At 43.5% G+C, this 25308-nt stretch overlaps 1 protein-coding gene across 1 annotated transcript in view; it reads left to right on the top strand.

Moving 5' to 3' along the window:
- LOC139394303 (TBC1 domain family member 1-like) overlaps nucleotides 1-25308 on the top strand; it is a 141790-nt gene that overhangs the window by 95462 nt on the left and 21020 nt on the right. The window contains 2 exon segments of the mRNA XM_071142335.1: nucleotides 23616-23765; nucleotides 24420-24578. Of these exon segments, the coding sequence (XP_070998436.1) occupies nucleotides 23616-23765; nucleotides 24420-24578 (309 nt within the window).

Raw genomic sequence — 25308 nt, 5'->3', positions numbered from 1 at the left:
TGGAGAGAGAGAGAACAACAAGATACAGGGTAACAAAATGGAGAGAGAGAACAACAAGATACAGGGTAACAGAATGGAGATAGAGAGAACAACAAGATACAGGGTAACAGAATGGAGAGAGAGAGAACAACAAGATACAGGGTAACAGAATGGAGAGAGAGAGAACAACAAGATACAGGGTAACATAATGGAGAGAGAACAACAAGATACAGGGTAACAGAATGGAGAGAGAACAACAAGATACAGGGTAACAGAATGGAGAGAGAGAGAACAACAAGATACAGGGTAACAGAATGGAGAGAGAGAGAGAACAACAAGATACAGGGTAACAGAATGGAGAGAGAGAGAACAACAAGATACAGGGTAACAGAATGGAGAGAGAGAGAACAACAAGATACAGGGTAACAGAATGGAGAGAGAACAACAAGATACAGGGTAACAGAATGGAGAGAACAACAAGATACAGGGTAACAGAATGGAGAGAGAGAGAACAACAAGATACAGGGTAACAGAATGGAGAGAGAGCGAACAACAAGATACAGGGTAACAGAATGGAGAGAGAACAACAAGATACAGGGTAACAGAATGGAGAGAGAAAACCAATATACAGGGTAACAGAATGGAGAGAGAGAGAACAACAAGATACAGGGTAACAGAATGGAGAGAGAGAGAACAACAAGATACAGGGTAACAGAATGGAGAGAGAGAGAACAACAAGATACAGGGTAACAGAATGGAGAGAACAACAAGATACAGGGTAACAGAATGGAGAGAGAACAACAATATACAGGGTAACAGAATGGAGAGAGAGAGAACAACAAGATACAGGGTAACAGAATGGAGAGAGAACAACAATATACAGGGTAACAGAATGGAGAGAGAGAGAACAACAAGATACAGGGTAACAGAATGGAGAGAGAACAACAATATACAGGGTAACAGAATGGAGAGAGAGAGAACAACAAGATACAGGGTAACAGAATGGAGAGAGAGAGAACAACAAGATACAGGGTAACAGAATGGAGAGAGAGAGAACAACAAGATACAGGGTAACAGAATGGAGAGAGAACAACAAGATACAGGGTAACAGAATGGAGAGAGAGAGAACAACAAGATACAGGGTAACAGAATGGAGAGAGAACAACAAGATACAGGGTAACAGAATGGAGAGAGAACAACAAGATACAGGGTAACAGAATGGAGAGAGAGAGAACAACAAGATACAGGGTAACAGAATGGAGAGAACAACAAGATACAGGGTAACAGAATGGAGAGAGAGAGAACAACAAGATACAGGGTAACAGAATGGAGAGAGAGAGAACAACAAGATACAGGATAACAGAATGGAGAGAGAGAGAACAACAAGATACAGGGTAACAGAATGGAGAGAGAACAACAAGATACAGGGTAACAGAATGGAGAGAACAACAAGATACAGGGTAACAGAATGGAGAGAGAGAGAACAACAAGATACAGGGTAACAGAATGGAGAGAGAACAACAAGATACAGGGTAACAGAATGGAGAGAGAGAACAACAAGATACAGGGTAACAGAATGGAGAGGGAGAGAACAACAAGATACAGGGTAACAGAATGGAGAGAGAGAGAGACAACAAGATACAGGGTAACAGAATGGAGAGAACAACAAGATACAGGGTAACAGAATGGAGAGAGAGAACAACAAGATACAGGGTAACAGAATGGAGAGAGAGAGAACAACAAGATACAGGGTAACAGAATGGAGAGAGAGAACAACAAGATACAGGGTAACAGAATGGAGAGAGAGAGAACAACAAGATACAGGGTAACAGAATGGAGAGAGAGAGAACAACAAGATACAGGGTAACAGAATGGAGAGAGAGAGAACAACAAGATACAGGGTAACAGAATGGAGAGAGAGAGAACAACAAGATACAGGGTAACCGAATGGAGAGAGAGAGAACAACAAGATACAGGGTAACAGAATGGAGAGAGAGAGAACAACAAGATACAGGGTAACCGAATGGAGAGAGAGAGAACAACAAGATACAGGGTAACAGAATGGAGAGAACAACAAGATACAGGGTAACAGAATGGAGAGAGAGAGAACAACAAGATACAGGGTAACAGAATGGAGAGAGAACAACAAGATACAGGGTAACAGAATGGAGAGAGAACAACAAGATACAGGGTAACAGAATGGAGAGAGAGAGAACAACAAGATACAGGGTAACAGAATGGAGAGAGAGAGAACAACAAGATACAGGGTAACAGAATGGAGAGAACAACAAGATACAGGGTAACAGAATGGAGAGCGAGAGAACAACAAGATACAGGGTAACAGAATGGAGAGAGAGAGAACAACAAGATACAGGGTAACAGAATGGAGAGAGAGAGAACAACAAGATACAGGGTAACAGAATGGAGAGAGAGAGAACAACAAGATACAGGGTAACAGAATGGAGAGAGAACAACAAGATACAGGGTAACAGAATGGAGAGAGAACAACAAGATACAGGGTAACAGAATGGAGAGAAAACAACAAGATACAGGGTAACAGAATGGAGAGAACAACAAGATACAGGGTAACAGAATAGAGAGAGAGAACAACAAGATACAGGGCAACAGAATGGAGATAGAACAACAAGATACAGGGTAACAGAATGGAGAGAGAGAGAACAACAAGATACAGGGTAACAGAATGGAGAGAGAACAACAAGATACAGGGTAACAGAATGGTGAGAGAGAGATACAGGGTAACAGACAAGATACAGGGTAACAGAATGGAGAGAGAGAGAACAACAAGATACAGGGTAACAGAATGGAGAGGGAGAGAACAACAAGATACAGGGTAACAGAATGGAGAGAGAACAACACGATACAGGGTAACAGAATGGAGAGAGAACAACAAGATACAGGGTAACAAAATGGAGAGAGAGAGAACAACAAGATACAGGGTAACAGAATGGAGAGAGAGAGAACAACAAGATACAGGGTAACATAATGGAGAGAGAGAGAACAACAAGATACAGGGTAACAGAATGGAGAGAGAGAGAACAACAAGATACAGGGTAACAGAATGGAGAGAGAGAGAACAACAAGATACAGGGTAACAGAATGGAGAGAGAGAGAACAACAAGATACAGGGTAACAGAATGGAGAGAGAACAACAAGATACAGGGTAACAGAATGGAGAGAACAACAAGATACAGGGTAACAGAATGGAGAGAGAGAGAGAGACAACAAGATACATGGTAACAAAATGGAGAGAGAGAGAGAACAACAAGATACAGGGTAACAGAATGGAGAGAACAACAAGATACAGGGTAACAGAATGGAGAGAACAACAAGATACAGGGTAACAGAATGGAGAGAGAGAGAACAACAAGATACATGGTAACAGAATGGAGAGAGAGAGAACAACAAGATACAGGGTAACAGAATGGATAGAGAGAACAACAAGATACAGGGTAACAGAATGGAGAGAGAGAACAACAAGATACAGGGTAACAGAATGGAGAGAGAACAACAAGATACAGGGTAACAGAATGGAGAGAACAACAAGATACAGGGTAACAGAATGGAGAGAGAGAACAACAAGATACAGGGTAACAGAATGGAGAGAGAACAACAAGATACAGGGTAACAGAATGGAGAGAACAACAAGATACAGGGTAACAGAATGGAGAGAACAACAAGATGCAGGGTAACAGAATGGAGAGAGAGAGAACAACAAGATACAGGGTAACAGAATGGAGAGAGAGAGAACAACAAGATACAGGGTAACAGAATGGAGAGAGAGAGAACAACAAGATACAGGGTAACAGAATGGAGAGAGAGAGAACAACAAGATACAGGGTAACAGAATGGAGAGAGAACAACAAGATACAGGGTATCAGAATGGAGAGAGAGAGAACAACAAGATACAGGGTAACAAAATGGAGAGAGAGAACAACAAGATACAGGGTAACAGAATGGAGATAGAGAGAACAACAAGATACAGGGTAACAGAATGGAGAGAGAGAGAACAACAAGATACAGGGTAACAGAATGGAGAGAGAGAGAACAACAAGATACAGGGTAACATAATGGAGAGAGAACAACAAGATACAGGGTAACAGAATGGAGAGAGAACAACAAGATACAGGGTAACAGAATGGAGAGAGAGAGAACAACAAGATACAGGGTAACAGAATGGAGAGAGAGAGAGAACAACAAGATACAGGGTAACAGAATGGAGAGAGAGAGAACAACAAGATACAGGGTAACAGAATGGAGAGAGAGAGAACAACAAGATACAGGGTAACAGAATGGAGAGAGAACAACAAGATACAGGGTAACAGAATGGAGAGAACAACAAGATACAGGGTAACAGAATGGAGAGAGAGAGAACAACAAGATACAGGGTAACAGAATGGAGAGAGAGCGAACAACAAGATACAGGGTAACAGAATGGAGAGAGAACAACAAGATACAGGGTAACAGAATGGAGAGAGAAAACCAATATACAGGGTAACAGAATGGAGAGAGAGAGAACAACAAGATACAGGGTAACAGAATGGAGAGAGAGAGAACAACAAGATACAGGGTAACAGAATGGAGAGAGAGAACAACAAGATACAGGGTAACAGAATGGAGAGAACAACAAGATACAGGGTAACAGAATGGAGAGAGAACAACAATATACAGGGTAACAGAATGGAGAGAGAGAGAACAACAAGATACAGGGTAACAGAATGGAGAGAGAACAACAATATACAGGGTAACAGAATGGAGAGAGAGAGAACAACAAGATACAGGGTAACAGAATGGAGAGAGAACAACAATATACAGGGTAACAGAATGGAGAGAGAGAGAACAACAAGATACAGGGTAACAGAATGGAGAGAGAGAGAACAACAAGATACAGGGTAACAGAATGGAGAGAGAGAGAACAACAAGATACAGGGTAACAGAATGGAGAGAGAACAACAAGATACAGGGTAACAGAATGGAGAGAGAGAGAACAACAAGATACAGGGTAACAGAATGGAGAGAGAACAACAAGATACAGGGTAACAGAATGGAGAGAGAACAACAAGATACAGGGTAACAGAATGGAGAGAGAGAGAACAACAAGATACAGGGTAACAGAATGGAGAGAACAACAAGATACAGGGTAACAGAATGGAGAGAGAGAGAACAACAAGATACAGGGTAACAGAATGGAGAGAGAGAGAACAACAAGATACAGGATAACAGAATGGAGAGAGAGAGAACAACAAGATACAGGGTAACAGAATGGAGAGAGAACAACAAGATACAGGGTAACAGAATGGAGAGAACAACAAGATACAGGGTAACAGAATGGAGAGAGAGAGAACAACAAGATACAGGGTAACAGAATGGAGAGAGAACAACAAGATACAGGGTAACAGAATGGAGAGAGAGAACAACAAGATACAGGGTAACAGAATGGAGAGGGAGAGAACAACAAGATACAGGGTAACAGAATGGAGAGAGAGAGAGAACAACAAGATACAGGGTAACAGAATGGAGAGAACAACAAGATACAGGGTAACAGAATGGAGAGAGAGAACAACAAGATACAGGGTAACAGAATGGAGAGAGAGAGAACAACAAGATACAGGGTAACAGAATGGAGAGAGAGAACAACAAGATACAGGGTAACAGAATGGAGAGAGAGAGAACAACAAGATACAGGGTAACAGAATGGAGAGAGAGAGAACAACAAGATACAGGGTAACAGAATGGAGAGAGAGAGAACAACAAGATACAGGGTAACAGAATGGAGAGAGAGAGAACAACAAGATACAGGGTAACCGAATGGAGAGAGAGAGAACAACAAGATACAGGGTAACAGAATGGAGAGAGAGAGAACAACAAGATACAGGGTAACCGAATGGAGAGAGAGAGAACAACAAGATACAGGGTAACAGAATGGAGAGAACAACAAGATACAGGGTAACAGAATGGAGAGAGAGAGAACAACAAGATACAGGGTAACAGAATGGAGAGAGAACAACAAGATACAGGGTAACAGAATGGAGAGAGAACAACAAGATACAGGGTAACAGAATGGAGAGAGAGAACAACAAGATACAGGGTAACAGAATGGAGAGAGAGAGAACAACAAGATACAGGGTAACAGAATGGAGAGAACAACAAGATACAGGGTAACAGAATGGAGAGCGAGAGAACAACAAGATACAGGGTAACAGAATGGAGAGAGAGAGAACAACAAGATACAGGGTAACAGAATGGAGAGAGAGAGAACAACAAGATACAGGGTAACAGAATGGAGAGAGAGAGAACAACAAGATACAGGGTAACAGAATGGAGAGAGAACAACAAGATACAGGGTAACAGAATGGAGAGAGAACAACAAGATACAGGGTAACAGAATGGAGAGAAAACAACAAGATACAGGGTAACAGAATGGAGAGAACAACAAGATACAGGGTAACAGAATAGAGAGAGAGAGAACAACAAGATACAGGGCAACAGAATGGAGATAGAACAACAAGATACAGGGTAACAGAATGGAGAGAGAGAGAACAACAAGATACAGGGTAACAGAATGGAGAGAGAACAACAAGATACAGGGTAACAGAATGGTGAGGGAGAGAACAACAAGATACAGGGTAACAGAATGGAGAGAGAGAGAACAACAAGATACAGGGTAACAGAATGGAGAGGGAGAGAACAACAAGATACAGGGTAACAGAATGGAGAGAGAACAACACGATACAGGGTAACAGAATGGAGAGAGAACAACAAGATACAGGGTAACAAAATGGAGAGAGAGAGAACAACAAGATACAGGGTAACAGAATGGAGAGAGAGAGAACAACAAGATACAGGGTAACATAATGGAGAGAGAGAGAACAACAAGATACAGGGTAACAGAATGGAGAGAGAGAGAACAACAAGATACAGGGTAACAGAATGGAGAGAGAGAGAACAACAAGATACAGGGTAACAGAATGGAGAGAGAGAGAACAACAAGATACAGGGTAACAGAATGGAGAGAGAACAACAAGATACAGGGTAACAGAATGGAGAGAACAACAAGATACAGGGTAACAGAATGGAGAGAGAGAGAGAACAACAAGATACATGGTAACAAAATGGAGAGAGAGAGAGAACAACAAGATACAGGGTAACAGAATGGAGAGAACAACAAGATACAGGGTAACAGAATGGAGAGAACAACAAGATACAGGGTAACAGAATGGAGAGAGAGAGAACAACAAGATACATGGTAACAGAATGGAGAGAGAGAGAGAACAACAAGATACAGGGTAACAGAATGGATAGAGAGAACAACAAGATACAGGGTAACAGAATGGAGAGAGAGAACAACAAGATACAGGGTAACAGAATGGAGAGAGAACAACAAGATACAGGGTAACAGAATGGAGAGAACAACAAGATACAGGGTAACAGAATGGAGAGAGAGAACAACAAGATACAGGGTAACAGAATGGAGAGAGAACAACAAGATACAGGGTAACAGAATGGAGAGAACAACAAGATACAGGGTAACAGAATGGAGAGAACAACAAGATGCAGGGTAACAGAATGGAGAGAGAGAGAACAACAAGATACAGGGTAACAGAATGGAGAGAGAGAGAACAACAAGATACAGGGTAACAGAATGGAGAGAGAGAGAACAACAAGATACAGGGTAACAGAATGGAGAGAGAGAGAACAACAAGATACAGGGTAACAGAATGGAGAGAGAACAACAAGATACAGGGTAACAGAATGGAGAGAGAGAGAACAACAAGATACAGGGTAACAGAATGGAGAGAGAACAACAAGATACAGGGTAACAGAATGGAGAGAGAGAGAACAACAAGATACAGGGTAACAGAATGGAGAGAGAACAACAAGATACAGGGTAACAGAATGGAGAGAGAGAGAACAACAAGATACAGGGTAACAGAATGGAGAGAGAGAACAACAAGATACAGGGTAACAGAATGGAGAGAACAACAAGATACAGGGTAACAGAATGGAGAGAGAGAGAACAACAAGATACAGGGTAACAGAATGGAGAGAGAGAGAACAACAAGATACAGGATAACAGAATGGAGAGAGAACAACAAGATACAGGGTAACAGAATGGAGAGAACAACAAGATACAGGGTAACAGAATGGAGAGAGAGAGAACAACAAGATACAGGGTAACAGAATGGAGAGAGAACAACAAGATACAGGGTAACAGAATGGAGAGAGAACAACAAGATACAGGATAACAGAATGGAGAGAGAGAGAACAACAAGATACAGGGTAACAGAATGGAGAGAGAGAGAACAACAAGATACAGGGTAACAGAATGGAGAGAGAGAACAACAAGATACAGGGTAACAGAATGGAGAGAGAGAGAACAACAAGATACAGGGTAACAGAATGGAGAGAGAGAGAACAACAAGATACAGGGTAACAGAATGGAGAGAGAGAGAACAACAAGATACAGGGTAACAGAATGGAGAGAGAGAGAACAACAAGATACAGGGTAACCGAATGGAGAGAGAGAGAACAACAAGATACAGGGTAACAGAATGGAGAGAGAGAGAACAACAAGATACAGGGTAACCGAATGGAGAGAGAGAGAACAACAAGATACAAGGTAACAGAATGGAGAGAACAACAAGATACAGGGTAACAGAATGGAGAGAGAGAGAACAACAAGATACAGGGTAACAGAATGGAGAGAGAACAACAAGATACAGGGTAACAGAATGGAGAGAGAACAACAAGATACAGGGTAACAGAATGGAGAGAGAGAGAACAACAAGATACAGGGTAACAGAATGGAGAGAGAGAAACAACAAGATACAGGGTAACAGAATGGAGAGAACAACAAGATACAGGGTAACAGAATGGAGAGCGAGAGAACAACAAGATACAGGGTAACAGAATGGAGAGAGAGAGAACAACAAGATACAGGGTAACAGAATGGAGAGAGAGAGAACAACAAGATACAGGGTAACAGAATGGAGAGAGAGAGAACAACAAGATACAGGGTAACAGAATGGAGAGAGAACAACAAGATACAGGGTAACAGAATGGAGAGAGAACAACAAGATACAGGGTAACAGAATGGAGAGAAAACAACAAGATACAGGGTAACAGAATGGAGAGAACAACAAGATACAGGGTAACAGAATAGAGAGAGAGAACAACAAGATACAGGGCAACAGAATGGAGATAGAACAACAAGATACAGGGTAACAGAATGGAGAGAGAGAGACAACAAGATACAGGGTAACAGAATGGAGAGAGAACAACAAGATACAGGGTAACAGAATGGTGAGGGAGAGAACAACAAGATACAGGGTAACAGAATGGAGAGAGAGAGAACAACAAGATACAGGGTAACAGAATGGAGAGGGAGAGAACAACAAGATACAGGGTAACAGAATGGAGAGAGAACAACACGATACAGGGTAACAGAATGGAGAGAGAACAACAAGATACAGGGTAACAAAATGGAGAGAGAGAGAACAACAAGATACAGGGTAACAGAATGGAGAGAGAGAGAACAACAAGATACAGGGTAACATAATGGAGAGAGAGAGAACAACAAGATACAGGGTAACAGAATGGAGAGAGAGAGAACAACAAGATACAGGGTAACAGAATGGAGAGAGAGAGAACAACAAGATACAGGGTAACAGAATGGAGAGAGAGAGAACAACAAGATACAGGGTAACAGAATGGAGAGAGAACAACAAGATACAGGGTAACAGAATGGAGAGAACAACAAGATACAGGGTAACAGAATGGAGAGAGAGAGAGACAACAAGATACATGGTAACAAAATGGAGAGAGAGAGAACAACAAGATACAGGGTAACAGAATGGAGAGAACAACAAGATACAGGGTAACAGAATGGAGAGAACAACAAGATACAGGGTAACAGAATGGAGAGAGAGAGAACAACAAGATACATGGTAACAGAATGGAGAGAGAGAGAACAACAAGATACAGGGTAACAGAATGGATAGAGAGAACAACAAGATACAGGGTAACAGAATGGAGAGAGAGAACAACAAGATACAGGGTAACAGAATGGAGAGAGAACAACAAGATACAGGGTAACAGAATGGAGAGAACAACAAGATACAGGGTAACAGAATGGAGAGAGAGAACAACAAGATACAGGGTAACAGAATGGAGAGAGAACAACAAGATACAGGGTAACAGAATGGAGAGAACAACAAGATACAGGGTAACAGAATGGAGAGAACAACAAGATGCAGGGTAACAGAATGGAGAGAGAGAGAACAACAAGATACAGGGTAACAGAATGGAGAGAGAGAGAACAACAAGATACAGGGTAACAGAATGGAGAGAGAGAACAACAAGATACAGGGTAACAGAATGGAGAGAGAGAGAACAACAAGATACAGGGTAACAGAATGGAGAGAGAACAACAAGATACAGGGTAACAGAATGGAGAGAGAGAGAACAACAAGATACAGGGTAACAGAATGGAGAGAGAACAACAAGATACAGGGTAACAGAATGGAGAGAGAGAGAACAACAAGATACAGGGTAACAGAATGGAGAGAGAACAACAAGATACAGGGTAACAGAATGGAGAGAGAGAGAACAACAAGATACAGGGTAACAGAATGGAGAGAGAGAACAACAAGATACAGGGTAACAGAATGGAGAGAACAACAAGATACAGGGTAACAGAATGGAGAGAGAGAGAACAACAAGATACAGGGTAACAGAATGGAGAGAGAGAGAACAACAAGATACAGGATAACAGAATGGAGAGAGAACAACAAGATACAGGGTAACAGAATGGAGAGAACAACAAGATACAGGGTAACAGAATGGAGAGAGAGAGAACAACAAGATACAGGGTAACAGAATGGAGAGAGAACAACAAGATACAGGGTAACAGAATGGAGAGAGAGAACAACAAGATACAGGGTAACAGAATGGAGAGAACAACAAGATACAGGGTAACAGAATGGAGAGAGAGAACAACAAGATACAGGGTAACAGAATGGAGAGAGAGAGAACAACAAGATACAGGGTAACAGAATGGAGAGAGAGAACAACAAGATACAGGGTAACAGAATGGAGAGAGAGAGAACAACAAGATACAGGGTAACAGAATGGAGAGAGAGAGAACAACAAGATACAGGGTAACAGAATGGAGAGAGAGAGAACAACAAGATACAGGGTAACAGAATGGAGAGAGAGAGAACAACAAGATACAGGGTAACCGAATGGAGAGAGAGAGAACAACAAGATACAGGGTAACAGAATGGAGAGAGAGAGAACAACAAGATACAGGGTAACCGAATGGAGAGAGAGAGAACAACAAGATACAGGGTAACAGAATGGAGAGAACAACAAGATACAGGGTAACAGAATGGAGAGAGAGAGAACAACAAGATACAGGGTAACAGAATGGAGAGAGAACAACAAGATACAGGGTAACAGAATGGAGAGAGAACAACAAGATACAGGGTAACAGAATGGAGAGAGAGAGAACAACAAGATACAGGGTAACAGAATGGAGAGAGAGAGAACAACAAGATACAGGGTAACAGAATGGAGAGAACAACAAGATACAGGGTAACAGAATGGAGAGCGAGAGAACAACAAGATACAGGGTAACAGAATGGAGAGAGAGAGAACAACAAGATACAGGGTAACAGAATGGAGAGAGAGAGAACAACAAGATACAGGGTAACAGAATGGAGAGAGAGAGAACAACAAGATACAGGGTAACAGAATGGAGAGAGAACAACAAGATACAGGGTAACAGAATGGAGAGAGAACAACAAGATACAGGGTAACAGAATGGAGAGAAAACAACAAGATACAGGGTAACAGAATGGAGAGAACAACAAGATACAGGGTAACAGAATAGAGAGAGAGAACAACAAGATACAGGGCAACAGAATGGAGATAGAACAACAAGATACATGGTAACAGAATGGAGAGAGAGAGAACAACAAGATACAGGGTAACAGAATGGAGAGAGAGAGAACAACAAGATACAGGGTAACAGAATGGAGAGAGAGAGAACAACAAGATACAGGGTAACAGAATGGAGAGAGAGAGAACAACAAGATACAGGGTAACAGAATGGAGAGAGAACAACAAGATACAGGGTAACAGAATGGTGAGGGAGAGAACAACAAGATACAGGGTAACAGAATGGAGAGAGAGAGAACAACAAGATACAGGGTAACAGAATGGAGAGAGAGAACAACAAGATACAGGGTAACAGAATGGAGAGGGAGAGAACAACAAGATACAGGGTAACAGAATGGAGAGAGAACAACACGATACAGGGTAACAGAATGGAGAGAGAACAACAAGATACAGGGTAACAAAATGGAGAGAGAGAGAACAACAAGATACAGGGTAACAGAATGGAGAGAGAGAGAACAACAAGATACAGGGTAACATAATGGAGAGAGAGAGAACAACAAGATACAGGGTAACAGAATGGAGAGAGAGAGAACAACAAGATACAGGGTAACAGAATGGAGAGAGAGAGAACAACAAGATACAGGGTAACAGAATGGAGAGAGAGAGAACAACAAGATACAGGGTAACAGAATGGAGAGAGAACAACAAGATACAGGGTAACAGAATGGAGAGAACAACAAGATACAGGGTAACAGAATGGAGAGAGAGAGAGAACAACAAGATACAGGGTAACAAAATGGAGAGAGAGAGAACAACAAGATACAGGGTAACAGAATGGAGAGAACAACAAGATACAGGGTAACAGAATGGAGAGAACAACAAGATACAGGGTAACAGAATGGAGAGAGAGAGAACAACAAGATACATGGTAACAGAATGGAGAGAGAGAGAACAACAAGATACAGGGTAACAGAATGGATAGAGAGAACAACAAGATACAGGGTAACAGAATGGAGAGAGAGAACAACAAGATACAGGGTAACAGAATGGAGAGAGAACAACAAGATACAGGGTAACAGAATGGAGAGAACAACAAGATACAGGGTAACAGAATGGAGAGAGAGAACAACAAGATACAGGGTAACAGAATGGAGAGAGAACAACAAGATACAGGGTAACAGAATGGAGAGAACAACAAGATACAGGGTAACAGAATGGAGAGAACAACAAGATGCAGGGTAACAGAATGGAGAGAGAGAGAACAACAAGATACAGGGTAACAGAATGGAGAGAGAGAGAACAACAAGATACAGGGTAACAGAATGGAGAGAGAGAGAACAACAAGATACAGGGTAACAGAATGGAGAGAGAGAGAACAACAAGATACAGGGTAACAGAATGGAGAGAGAACAACAAGATACAGGGTAACAGAATGGAGAGAGAGAGAACAACAAGATACAGGGTAACAGAATGGAGAGAGAGAGAACAACAAGATACAGGGTAACAGAATGGAGAGAGAGAGAACAACAAGATACAGGGTAACAGAATGGAGAGAGAACAACAAGATACAGGGTAACAGAATGGAGAGAGAGAGAACAACAAGATACAGGGTAACAGAATGGAGAGAGAGAGAGAACAACAAGATACAAGGTAACAGAATGGAGAGAACAACAAGATACAGGGTAACAGAATGGAGAGAGAACAACAAGATACAGGGTAACAGAATGGAGAGAGAACAACAAGATACAGGATAACAGAATGGAGAGAGAGAGAACAACAAGATACAGGGTAACAGAATGGAGAGAGAACAACAAGATACAGGGTATCAGAATGGAGAGAGAGAGAACAACAAGATACAGGGTAACAGAATGGAGAGAGAGAGAACAACAAGATACAGGGTAACAGAATGGAGAGAGAGAGAACAACAAGATACAGGGTAACAGAATGGAGAGAGAGAGAACAACAAGATACAGGGTAACAGAATGGAGAGAGAACAACAAGATACAGGATAACAGAATGGAGAGAGAGAGAACAACAAGATACAGGGTAACAGAATGGAGAGAGAACAACAAGATACAGGGTAACAGAATGGAGAGAGAGAGAACAACAAGATACAGGGTAACAGAATGGAGAGAGAGAGAACAACAAGATACAGGGTAACAGAATGGAGAGAGAGAGAACAACAAGATACAGGGTAACAGAATGGAGAGAACAACAAGATACAGGGTAACAGAATGGAGAGAGACCAACAAGATACAGGGTAACAGAATGGAGAGAGAACAACAAGATACAGGATAACAGAATGGAGAGAGAGAGAACAACAAGATACAGGGTAACAGAATGGAGAGAGAGAACAACAAGATACAGGGTAACAGAATGGAGATAGAGAGAACAACAAGATACAGGGTAACAGAATGGAGAGAGAGAGAACAACAAGATACAGGGTAACAGAATGGAGAGAGAGAGAACAACAAGATACAGGGTAACAGAATGGAGAGAGAGAGAACAACAAGATACAGGGTAACAGAATGGAGAGAGAGAACAACAAGATACAGGGTAACAGAATGGAGAGAGAGAGAACAACAAGATGCAGGGTAACAGAATGGAGAGAGAACAACAAGATACAGGGTAACAGAATGGAGAGAGAGAGAACAACAAGATACAGGGTGACAGAATGGAGAGAACAACAAGATACAGGGTAACAGAATGGAGAGAGAGAGAACAACAAGATACAGGGTAACAGAATGGAGAGAGAACAACAAGATACAGGGTAACAGAATGGAGAGAGAGAGAACAACAAGATACAGGGTAACAGAATGGAGAGAGAGAGAACAACAAGATACAGGGTAACAGAATGGAGAGAACAACAAGATACAGGGTAACAGAATGGAGAGAGAACAACAAGATACAGGGTAACAGAATGGAGAGAGAACAACAAGATACAGGGTAACAGAATGGAGAGAACAACAAGATACAGGGTAACAGAATAGAGAGAGAGAGAACAACAAGATACAGGGCAACAGAATGGAGAGAGAACAACAAGATACAGGGTAACAGAATGGAGAGAGAGAGAACAACAAGATACAGGGTAACAGAATGGAGAGAGAGAGAACAACAAGATACAGGGTAACAGAATGGAGAGAGAGAGAACAACAAGATACAGGGTAACAGAATGGAGAGAGAGAGAACAACAAGATACAGGGTAACAGAATGGAGAGAACAACAAGATACAGGGTAACAGAATGGAGAGAGAACAACAAGATACAGGGTAACAGAATGGAGAGAGAACAACAAGATACAGGGTAACAGAATGGAGAGAGAACAACAAGATACAGGGTAACAGATGGAGAGAGAACAACAAGATACAGGGTAACAGAATGGAGAGAGAGAGAACAACAAGATACAGGGTAACAGAATGGAGAGAGAGAGAACAACAAGATACAGGGTAACAGAATGGAGATAGAGAGAACAACAAGATACAGGGTAACAGAATGGAGAGAGAGAGAACAACAAGATACAGGGTAACAGAATGGAGAGAGAGAGAACAACAAGATACAGGGTAACAGAATGGAGAGAGAGAGAACAACAAGATACAGGGTAACAGAATGGAGAGAACAACAAGATACAGGGTAACAGAATGGAGAGAGAACAACAAGATACAGGGTAACAGAATGGAGAGAGAGAACAACAAGATACAGGGTAACAGAATGGAGAGAGAGAGAACAACAAGATACAAGGTAACAGAATGGAGAGAACAACAAGATACAGGGTAACAGAATGGAGAGAGAACAACAAGATACAGGGTAACATAATGGAGAGAGAGAACAACAAGATACAGGGTAACAGAATGTAGAGAGAGAGAACAACAAGATACAGGGTAACAGAATGGAGATAGAGAGAACAACAAGATACAGGGTAACAGAATGGAGAGAGAGAGAACAACAAGATACAGGGTAACAGAATGGAGAGAGAGAGAACAACAAGATACAGGGTAACAGAATGGAGAGAGAGAGAACAACAAGATACAGGGTAACAGAATGGAGAGAGAGAGAACAACAAGATACAGGGTAACAGAATGGAGAGAGAGAGAACAACAAGATACAGGGTAACAGAATGGAGAGAGAACAACAAGATACAGGATAACAGAATGGAGAGAGAGAGAACAACAAGATACAGGGTAACAGAATGGAGAGAGAACAACAAGATACAGGGTAACAGAATGGAGAGAGAGAGAACAACAAGATACAGGGTAACAGAATGGAGAGAGAGAGAACAACAAGATACAGGGTAACAGAATGGAGAGAGAGAGAACAACAAGATACAGGGTAACAGAATGGAGAGAACAACAAGATACAGGGTAACAGAATGGAGAGAGACCAACAAGATACAGGGTAACAGAATGGAGAGAGAACAACAAGATACAGGATAACAGAATGGAGAGAGAGAGAACAACAAGATACAGGGTAACAGAATGGAGAGAGAGAACAACAAGATACAGGGTAACAGAATGGAGATAGAGAGAACAACAAGATACAGGGTAACAGAATGGAGAGAGAGAGAACAACAAGATACAGGGTAACAGAATGGAGAGAGAGAGAACAACAAGATACAGGGTAACAGAATGGAGAGAGAGAGAACAACAAGATACAGGGTAACAGAATGGAGAGAGAGAACAACAAGATACAGGGTAACAGAATGGAGAGAGAGAGAACAACAAGATGCAGGGTAACAGAATGGAGAGAGAACAACAAGATACAGGGTAACAGAATGGAGAGAGAGAGAACAACAAGATACAGGGTGACAGAATGGAGAGAACAACAAGATACAGGGTAACAGAATGGAGAGAGAGAGAACAACAAGATACAGGGTAACAGAATGGAGAGAGAACAACAAGATACAGGGTAACAGAATGGAGAGAGAGAGAACAACAAGATACAGGGTAACAGAATGGAGAGAGAGAGAACAACAAGATACAGGGTAACAGAATGGAGAGAACAACAAGATACAGGGTAACAGAATGGAGAGAGAACAACAAGATACAGGGTAACAGAATGGAGAGAGAACAACAAGATACAGGGTAACAGAATGGAGAGAACAACAAGATACAGGGTAACAGAATAGAGAGAGAGAACAACAAGATACAGGGCAACAGAATGGAGAGAGAACAACAAGATACAGGGTAACAGAATGGAGAGAGAGAGAACAACAAGATACAGGGTAACAGAATGGAGAGAGAGAGAACAACAAGATACAGGGTAACAGAATGGAGAGAGAGAGAACAACAAGATACAGGGTAACAGAATGGAGAGAGAGAGAACAACAAGATACAGGGTAACAGAATGGAGAGAACAACAAGATACAGGGTAACAGAATGGAGAGAGAACAACAAGATACAGGGTAACAGAATGGAGAGAGAACAACAAGATACAGGGTAACAGAATGGAGAGAGAACAACAAGATACAGGGTAACAGATGGAGAGAGAACAACAAGATACAGGGTAACAGAATGGAGAGAGAGAGAACAACAAGATACAGGGTAACAGAATGGAGAGAGAGAGAACAACAAGATACAGGGTAACAGAATGGAGATAGAGAGAACAACAAGATACAGGGTAACAGAATGGAGAGAGAGAGAACAACAAGATACAGGGTAACAGAATGGAGAGAGAGAGAACAACAAGATACAGGGTAACAGAATGGAGAGAGAGAGAACAACAAGATACAGGGTAACAGAATGGAGAGAACAACAAGATACAGGGTAACAGAATGGAGAGAGAACAACAAGATACAGGGTAACAGAATGGAGAGAGAGAACAACAAGATACAGGGTAACAGAATGGAGAGAGAGAGAACAACAAGATACAAGGTAACAGAATGGAGAGAACAACAAGATACAGGGTAACAGAATGGAGAGAGAACAACAAGATACAGGGTAACATAATGGAGAGAGAGAACAACAAGATACAGGGTAACAGAATGTAGAGAGAGAGAACAACAAGATACAGGGTAACAGAATGGAGAGAGAACAACAAGATACAGGGTAACAGAATGGAGAGAGAGAGAACAACAAGATACAGGGTAACAGAATGGAGATAGAGAGAACAACAAGATACAGGGTAACAGAATGGAGAGAGAGAGAACAACAAGATACAGGGTAACAGAATGGAGAGAGAGAGAACAACAAGATACAGGGTAACAGAATGGAGAGAGAGAGAACAACAAGATACAGGGTAACAGAATGGAGAGAACAACAAGATACAGGGTAACAGAATGGAGAGAGAACAACAAGATACAGGGTAACAGAATGGAGAGAGAGAACAACAAGATACAGGGTAACAGAATGGAGAGAGAGAGAACAACAAGATACAGGGTAACAGAATGGAGAGAACAACAAGATACAGGGTAACAGAATGGAGAGAGAACAACAAGATACAGGGTAACATAATGGAGAGAGAGAACAACAAGATACAGGGTAACAGAATGTAGAGAGAGAGAACAACAAGATACAGGGTAACAGAATGGAGAGAGAACAACAAGATACAGGGTAACAGAATGGAGAGAGAGAGAACAACAAGATACAGGGTAACAGAATGGAGAGAGAACAACAAGATACAGGGTAACAGAATGGAGAGAGAGAGAACAACAAGATACAGGGTAACAGAATGGAGAGAGAGAGAACAACAAGATACAGGGTAACAGAATGGAGAGAGAGAGAACAACAAGATACAGGGTAACAGAATGGAGAGAGAACAACAAGATACAGGGTAACAGAATGGAGAGAGAACAACAAGATACAGGGTAACAGAATGGAGAGAGAACAACAAGATACAGGGTAACATAATGGAGAGAGAGAGAACAACAAGATACAGGGTAACAGAATGGAGAGAGAACAACAAGATACAGGGTAACAGAATGGAGAGAGAGAGAACAACAAGATACAGGGTAACAGAATGGAGAGAACAACAAGATACAGGGTAACAGAATGGAGAGAGAGAGAACAACAAGATACAGGGTAACAGAATGGAGAGAGAACAACAAGATACAGGGTAACAGAATGGAGAGAGAACAACAAGATACAGGGTAACAGAATGGAGAGAGAGAGAACAACAAGATACAGGGTAACAGAATGGAGAGAGAGAGAACAACAAGATACAGGGTAACAGAATGGAGAGAGAACAACAAGATACAGGGTAACAGAATGGAGAGAGAACAACAAGATACAGGGTAACAGAATGGAGAGAGAACAACAAGATACAGGGTAACAGAATGGAGAGAGAGAGAACAACAAGATACAGGGTAACAGAATGGAGAGAGAACAACAAGATACAGGGTAACAGAATGGAGAGAGAACAACAAGATACAGGGTAACAGAATGGAGAGAGAACAACACGATACAGGGTAACAGAATGGAGAGAGAACAACAAGATACAGGGTAACAGAATGGAGAGAGAACAACAAGATACAGGGTAACAGAATGGAGAGAGAACAACAAGATACAGGGTAACAGAATGGAGAGAGAACAACAAGATACAGGGTAACAGAATGGAGAGAGAGAGAACAACAAGATACAGGGTAACAGAATGGAGAGAGAACAACAAGATACAGGGTAACAGAATGGAGAGAGAACAACAAGATACAGGGTAACAGAATGGAGAGAGAACAACAAGATACAGGGTAACAGAATGGAGAGAGAACAACAAGATACAGGGTAACAGAATGGAGAGAGAACAACAAGATACAGCGTAACAGAATGGAGAGAGAACAACAAGATACAGGGTAACAGAATGGAGAGAGAACAACAAGATACAGGGTAACAGAATGGAGAGAGAGAGAACAACAAGATGCAGGGTAACAGAATGGAGAGAGAACAACAAGATACAGGGTAACAGAATGGAGAGAGAACAACAAGATACAGGGTAACAGAATGGAGAGAACAACAAGATACAGGGTAACAGAATGGAGAGAGAGAGAACAACAAGATACAGGGTAACAGAATGGAGAGAGAACAACAAGATACCGGGTAACAGAATGGAGAGAGAACAACAAGATACAGGGTAACAGAATGGAGAGAGAGAGAACAACAAGATACAGGGTAACAGAATGGAGAGAGAGAGAACAACAAGATACAGGGTAACAGAATGGAGAGAGAACAACAAGATACAGGGTAACAGAATGGAGAGAGAACAACAAGATACAGGGTAACAGAATGGAGAGAGAACAACAAGATACAGGGTAACAGAATGGAGAGAGAACAACAAGATACAGGGTAACAGAATGGAGAGAGAGAGAACAACAAGATACAGGGTAACAGAATGGAGAGAGAACAACAAGATACAGGGTAACAGAATGGAGAGAGAACAACAAGATACAGGGTAACAGAATGGAGAGAGAACAACAAGATACAGGGTAACAGAATGGAGAGAGAACAACAAGATACAGGGTAACAGAATGGAGAGAGAACAACAAGATACAGGGTAACAGAATGGAGAGAGAACAACAAGATACAGGGTAACAGAATGGAGAGAGAACAACAAGATACAGGGTAACAGAATGGAGAGAGAGAGAACAACAAGATACAGGGTAACAGAATGGAGAGAGAACAACAAGATACAGGGTAACAGAATGGAGAGAGAACAACAAGATACAGGGTAACAGAATGGAGAGAGAACAACAAGATACAGGGTAACAGAATGGAGAGAGAACAACAAGATACAGGGTAACAGAATGGAGAGAGAACAACAAGATACAGGGTAACAGAATGGAGAGAGAACAACAAGATACAGGGTAACAGAATGGAGAGAGAGAGAACAACAAGATACAGGGTAACAGAATGGAGAGAGAGAGAACAACAAGATACAGGGTAACAGAATGGAGAGAGAGAGAACAACAAGATACAGGGTAACAGAATGGAGAGAGAGAGAACAACAAGATACAGGGTAACAGAATGGAGAGAGAACAACAAGATACAGGGTAACAGAATGGAGAGAGAGAGAACAACAAGATACAGGGTAACAGAATGGACAGAGAACAACAAGATACAGGGTAACAGAATGGAGAGAGAGAGAACAACAAGATACAGGGTAACAGAATGGAGAGAGAACAACAAGATACAGGGTAACAGAATGGAGAGAGAGAACAACAAGATACAGGGTAACAGAATGGAGAGAACAACAAGATACTTGTTGTTCTCTCTCCATCTGGTTGAGGTTATTTGAGGATATAGACGGAGCGTCATGAACCCAATCAACCCTGCTCAATCACACACACCCACACCTAGGTGAAACTGGCATGTCTAGGGCAACCGTAAAGGGATCGTTAATTGTCCTCTAGGAATTCAACAACATGAAATACCTAGAATTAGATGTTGTCATCGGGTGTGTGTGTGTGTGGTCTTACCTGGTGAAGGTACAGTTCAGGTGAGGTTGAGCCGTGTGTTGCCAGGGGTTACGCCCAACCTCACGGCGGTTTGGGAACCGAAACGTCGCTGCGTTGAATCCCGACGAGGTGAAACAAATCTGTCGATGTACAAGACTCTTCACCCCTAATAGATCCAGGGTCGCGGTTAATAGTGGCAGACCCTGGCCGTGACCCCTACCTCTCTTCCTCTCTCCGACCCTGGCCGTGACCACCCCCCACCCTCCTCTCTCCGACCCTGGCCGTGACCCCTACCTCTCTTCCTCTCTCCGACCCTGGCCGTGACCACCCCCCCCCCCCCCCCTCTCTCCAACCCTGGCCGTGACCCCCCCTCCTCTCTCCGACCCTGGCCGTGACCCCCCCCTCCTCTCTCTGACCCTGGCCGTGACCCCCCCCTCCTCTCTCTGACCCTGGCCGTGACCCCTACCTCTCTTCCTCTCTCCGACCCTGGCCGTGACCCCCCCCCCCCCCCCCCGCCCTCTCTCCAACCCTGGCCGTGACCCCCCCTCCTCTCTCCGACCCTGGCCGTGACCCCCCCCTCCTCTCTCTGACCCTGGCCGTGACCCCCCCCTCCTCTCTCTGACCCTGGCCGTGAGCCCCCCCTTCTCTCTCCGACCCTGGCCGTGACCCCCCCCCTCCTCTCTCCGACCCTGGCCGTGACCCCCCCTCCTCTCTCCGACCCTGGCCGTGACCCCCCCTTCTCTCTCCGACCCTGGCCGTGACCTGGCCGTGACTCCCCCCTTCTCTCCGATCGTATTTTCCCTGACTAATTCTAACCCCTAACCTCTAACCTCTCAAATTTGCCTTAGTCCTCGTGGGAACCTGGGAAATGTGAAGGGAGACATTGTCCTTGTTTTACTGTCCTTGTGGGGACTTTCAAGGATTTATTTTGGAACTTCTGTGAGTTTACTGTTCATTTTTAAATTGTTTCTTTATTATCTACCTCACTTGCTTTGGCAATGTTGACATATGTTTCCCATGTTAATAAAGCCCTTGAATTGAATTGAGAGAGACACAGACACAGAGAGAGAGACACAGGAATAGAGAAGAGGCTTAGAGTAGACACACACACATGCCAATTCACATACGGCCGGTTGCAGGCCACATTAAAACGACTGTATTTTGGCAGGCAGGCAGGCAGGGCAGGCAGGCAGGGCAGGCAGGCAGGGCAGGCAGGCAGGCAGGCAGGCCACATTAAAACTACTGTATTTTGGCAGGCAGGCAGGGCAGGCAGGCAGGCAGGCCACATTAAAACAACTGTATTTTGGCAGGCAGGGCAGGCAGGCAGGGCAGCCAGGGCAGGCAGGGCAGGCAGGCAGGCAGGCAGGGCAGGCAGGCAGGGCAGGCAGGCAGGGCAGGCAGGCAGGCCACATTAAAACGACTGTATTTTGACCATTTAGCCCCTCTTGATCAAAACAGACCATTTATCTTTTCAGTACGTTCCAACAAGGATTGAATCCCAAATGGCACCCTATTCCCTATATAGTGCACTACTTTAGACCAGAGCCCTATGGCACCCTATTCCCTATGTAGTGCACTACTTTAGACCAGAGCCCTATGGCCCCCTATGTAGTGCACTACTTTAGACCAGAGCCCAATGGCACCATATTCCCTATATAGTGCACTACTTTAGACCAGAGCCCTATGGCACCCTATTCCCTATGTAGTGCACTACTTTAGACCAGAGCCCTATGGCACCCTATGTAGTGCACTACTTTAGACCAGAGCCCTATGGCACCCTATTCCCTATATAGTGCACTACTTTAGACCAGAACCCTATGGTACCCTATTCCCTATGTAGTGCACTACTTTAGACCAGAGCCCTATGGCACCCTATTCCCTATTGATGTGCACTACTTTAGACCAGAGCCCTATTCCCTATATAGTGCACTACTTTAGACCAGAGCCCTATGGCACCCTATTCCCTATATAGTGAACTACTATAGACCAGAGCCCTATTCCCTATATAGTGGTACTACTATAGACCAGAGCCCTATTCCCTATATAGTGGTACTACTATAGACCAGAGCCCTATGGCACCCTATTCCCTATAGTGAGAGAGGGGGGCCATGTTCTCCTCTCATCATGTTGATCTGTCTATGGCACCCTATTCCCTATAGTGAGAGAGGGGGGCCATGTTCTCCTCTCATCGTGTTGATCTGTCTATGGCACCCTATTCCCTATAGTGAGAGAGGGGGGCCATGTTCTCCTCTCATCATGTTGATCTGTCTATGGCACCCTATTCCCTATAGTGAGAGAGGGGGGCCATGTTCTCCTCTCATCGTGTTGATCTGTCTGCGCAGCGTCGGAGAGTAAACGCCAGCGTCTGGACTATGAGGAGATAACTCCCTGTCTGAAGGACGTCACGCTGGTCTGGGAGAGCATGCTGGGAACTCAGGCCAGGTCGAAGGTCAAGTTCAACACCGACACGGTCCACTCTGCTGTCGAACAGGGTAAACACACACACACACGCACACACACACACACACACACACACAGCAAGGCCACTGGAATATCAGGTGGTTTAACACACCTCTAATGCAACTCTCTATATATACACCTCCCTCCCCATCTCTCCCTCCCCCCATCTCTCCCTCCTCCCCACATCTCTCCCTCCTCCCCCCATCTCTCCCTCCCCATCTCTCCCTCTCTCTCCTCTCTCTCTCTCTCTCTCCCTCTCTCTCTCTCTCTCTCTCTCTCTCTCTCTCTCTCTCTCTCTCTATGTCTCTCTCTCTGTCTCTGTGTCTCTCTCTCTCTCCATCTCCCTCTCTCTCTCTATCTCCCTCTCTCTCTCTCTCTCTCTCTCTCCTCTCCCTCTCTCTCTCTCCTCTCCCTCTCTCTCTCTCTCTCTCTCTGTCTCTCTGTCTCTGTGTCTCTCTCTCTCTCCCCCTCTCTCTCTCTCTCTCTCTCTCTCTCTCTCTCCTCTCTCTCTCTCTCTCTCTCTCCTCTCCCTCTCTCTCTCTCTCTCTCTCTCTCTCTCTCTCCTCTCCCTCTCTCTCTCTCTCTCTCTCTCTCTCTCTCTCTCTCTCTCTCTCTCTCTCTCTCTCTCTCTCTCTCTCTCTCTCTCCCTCCCCCATCTCTCCCCCCCCCCCTCCATCCCTCCCCAGGAGTTCCTAGACAGTACAGAGGAGAGGTGTGGAAGTTCCTGTCAGAGCAGTTTGTATTGAGACAACCGGTTCCTGTCAGATCTCCATCTGACAACAGGCCTTATAAAGAACTGCTGAAACAACTGACCTCCCAACAGCACGCCATCCTCATAGACCTGGGTGAGACCCTATACTACACCCTACACACTACACCCTATACACTACACACTACAGCACGCCATCCTCATAGACCTGAGTGAGACCCTATACTATACACTACACACTACACCCTACACACTACACCCAACAGCACGCCATCCTCATAGACCTGGGTGAGACCCTATACTATACACTACACACTACACCCTACACACTATACACTACACCCAACAGCACGCCATCCTCATAGACCTGGGTGAGACCCTATACTACACCCTACACACTATACCCTACACACTACACCCTACAGCACGCCATCCTCATAGACCTGGGTGAGACCCTATACTATACACTACACACTACACCCTACAGCACGCCATCCTCATAGACATGGGTGAGACCCTATACTATACACTATACACTACACCCTACAGCACGCCATCCTCATAGACCTGGGTGAGACCCTATACTATACACTATACACTACACCCTACACCCTACACCCTACAGCACGCCATCCTCATAGACCTGGGTGAGACCCTATACTATACACTATACACTACACCCTACACCCTACAGCACACCATCCTCATAGACCTGGGTGAGACCCTATACTATACACTACACACTACACCCTACAGTCTACAGTCTACACACTATACACTACAGCACGCCATCCTCATAGACCTGGGTGAGACCCTATACTATACACTACACACTATACACTATACACTACAGCACGCCATCCTCA

Source organism: Oncorhynchus clarkii, unplaced genomic scaffold (genome assembly GCF_045791955.1).
Source record: "Oncorhynchus clarkii lewisi isolate Uvic-CL-2024 unplaced genomic scaffold, UVic_Ocla_1.0 unplaced_contig_9911_pilon_pilon, whole genome shotgun sequence".
NCBI classification, from domain to species: domain Eukaryota; kingdom Metazoa; phylum Chordata; class Actinopteri; order Salmoniformes; family Salmonidae; genus Oncorhynchus; species Oncorhynchus clarkii.
Note: the sequence above shows the minus strand (reverse complement) of the source record. Positions and strands in the feature narration are given on the sequence as shown.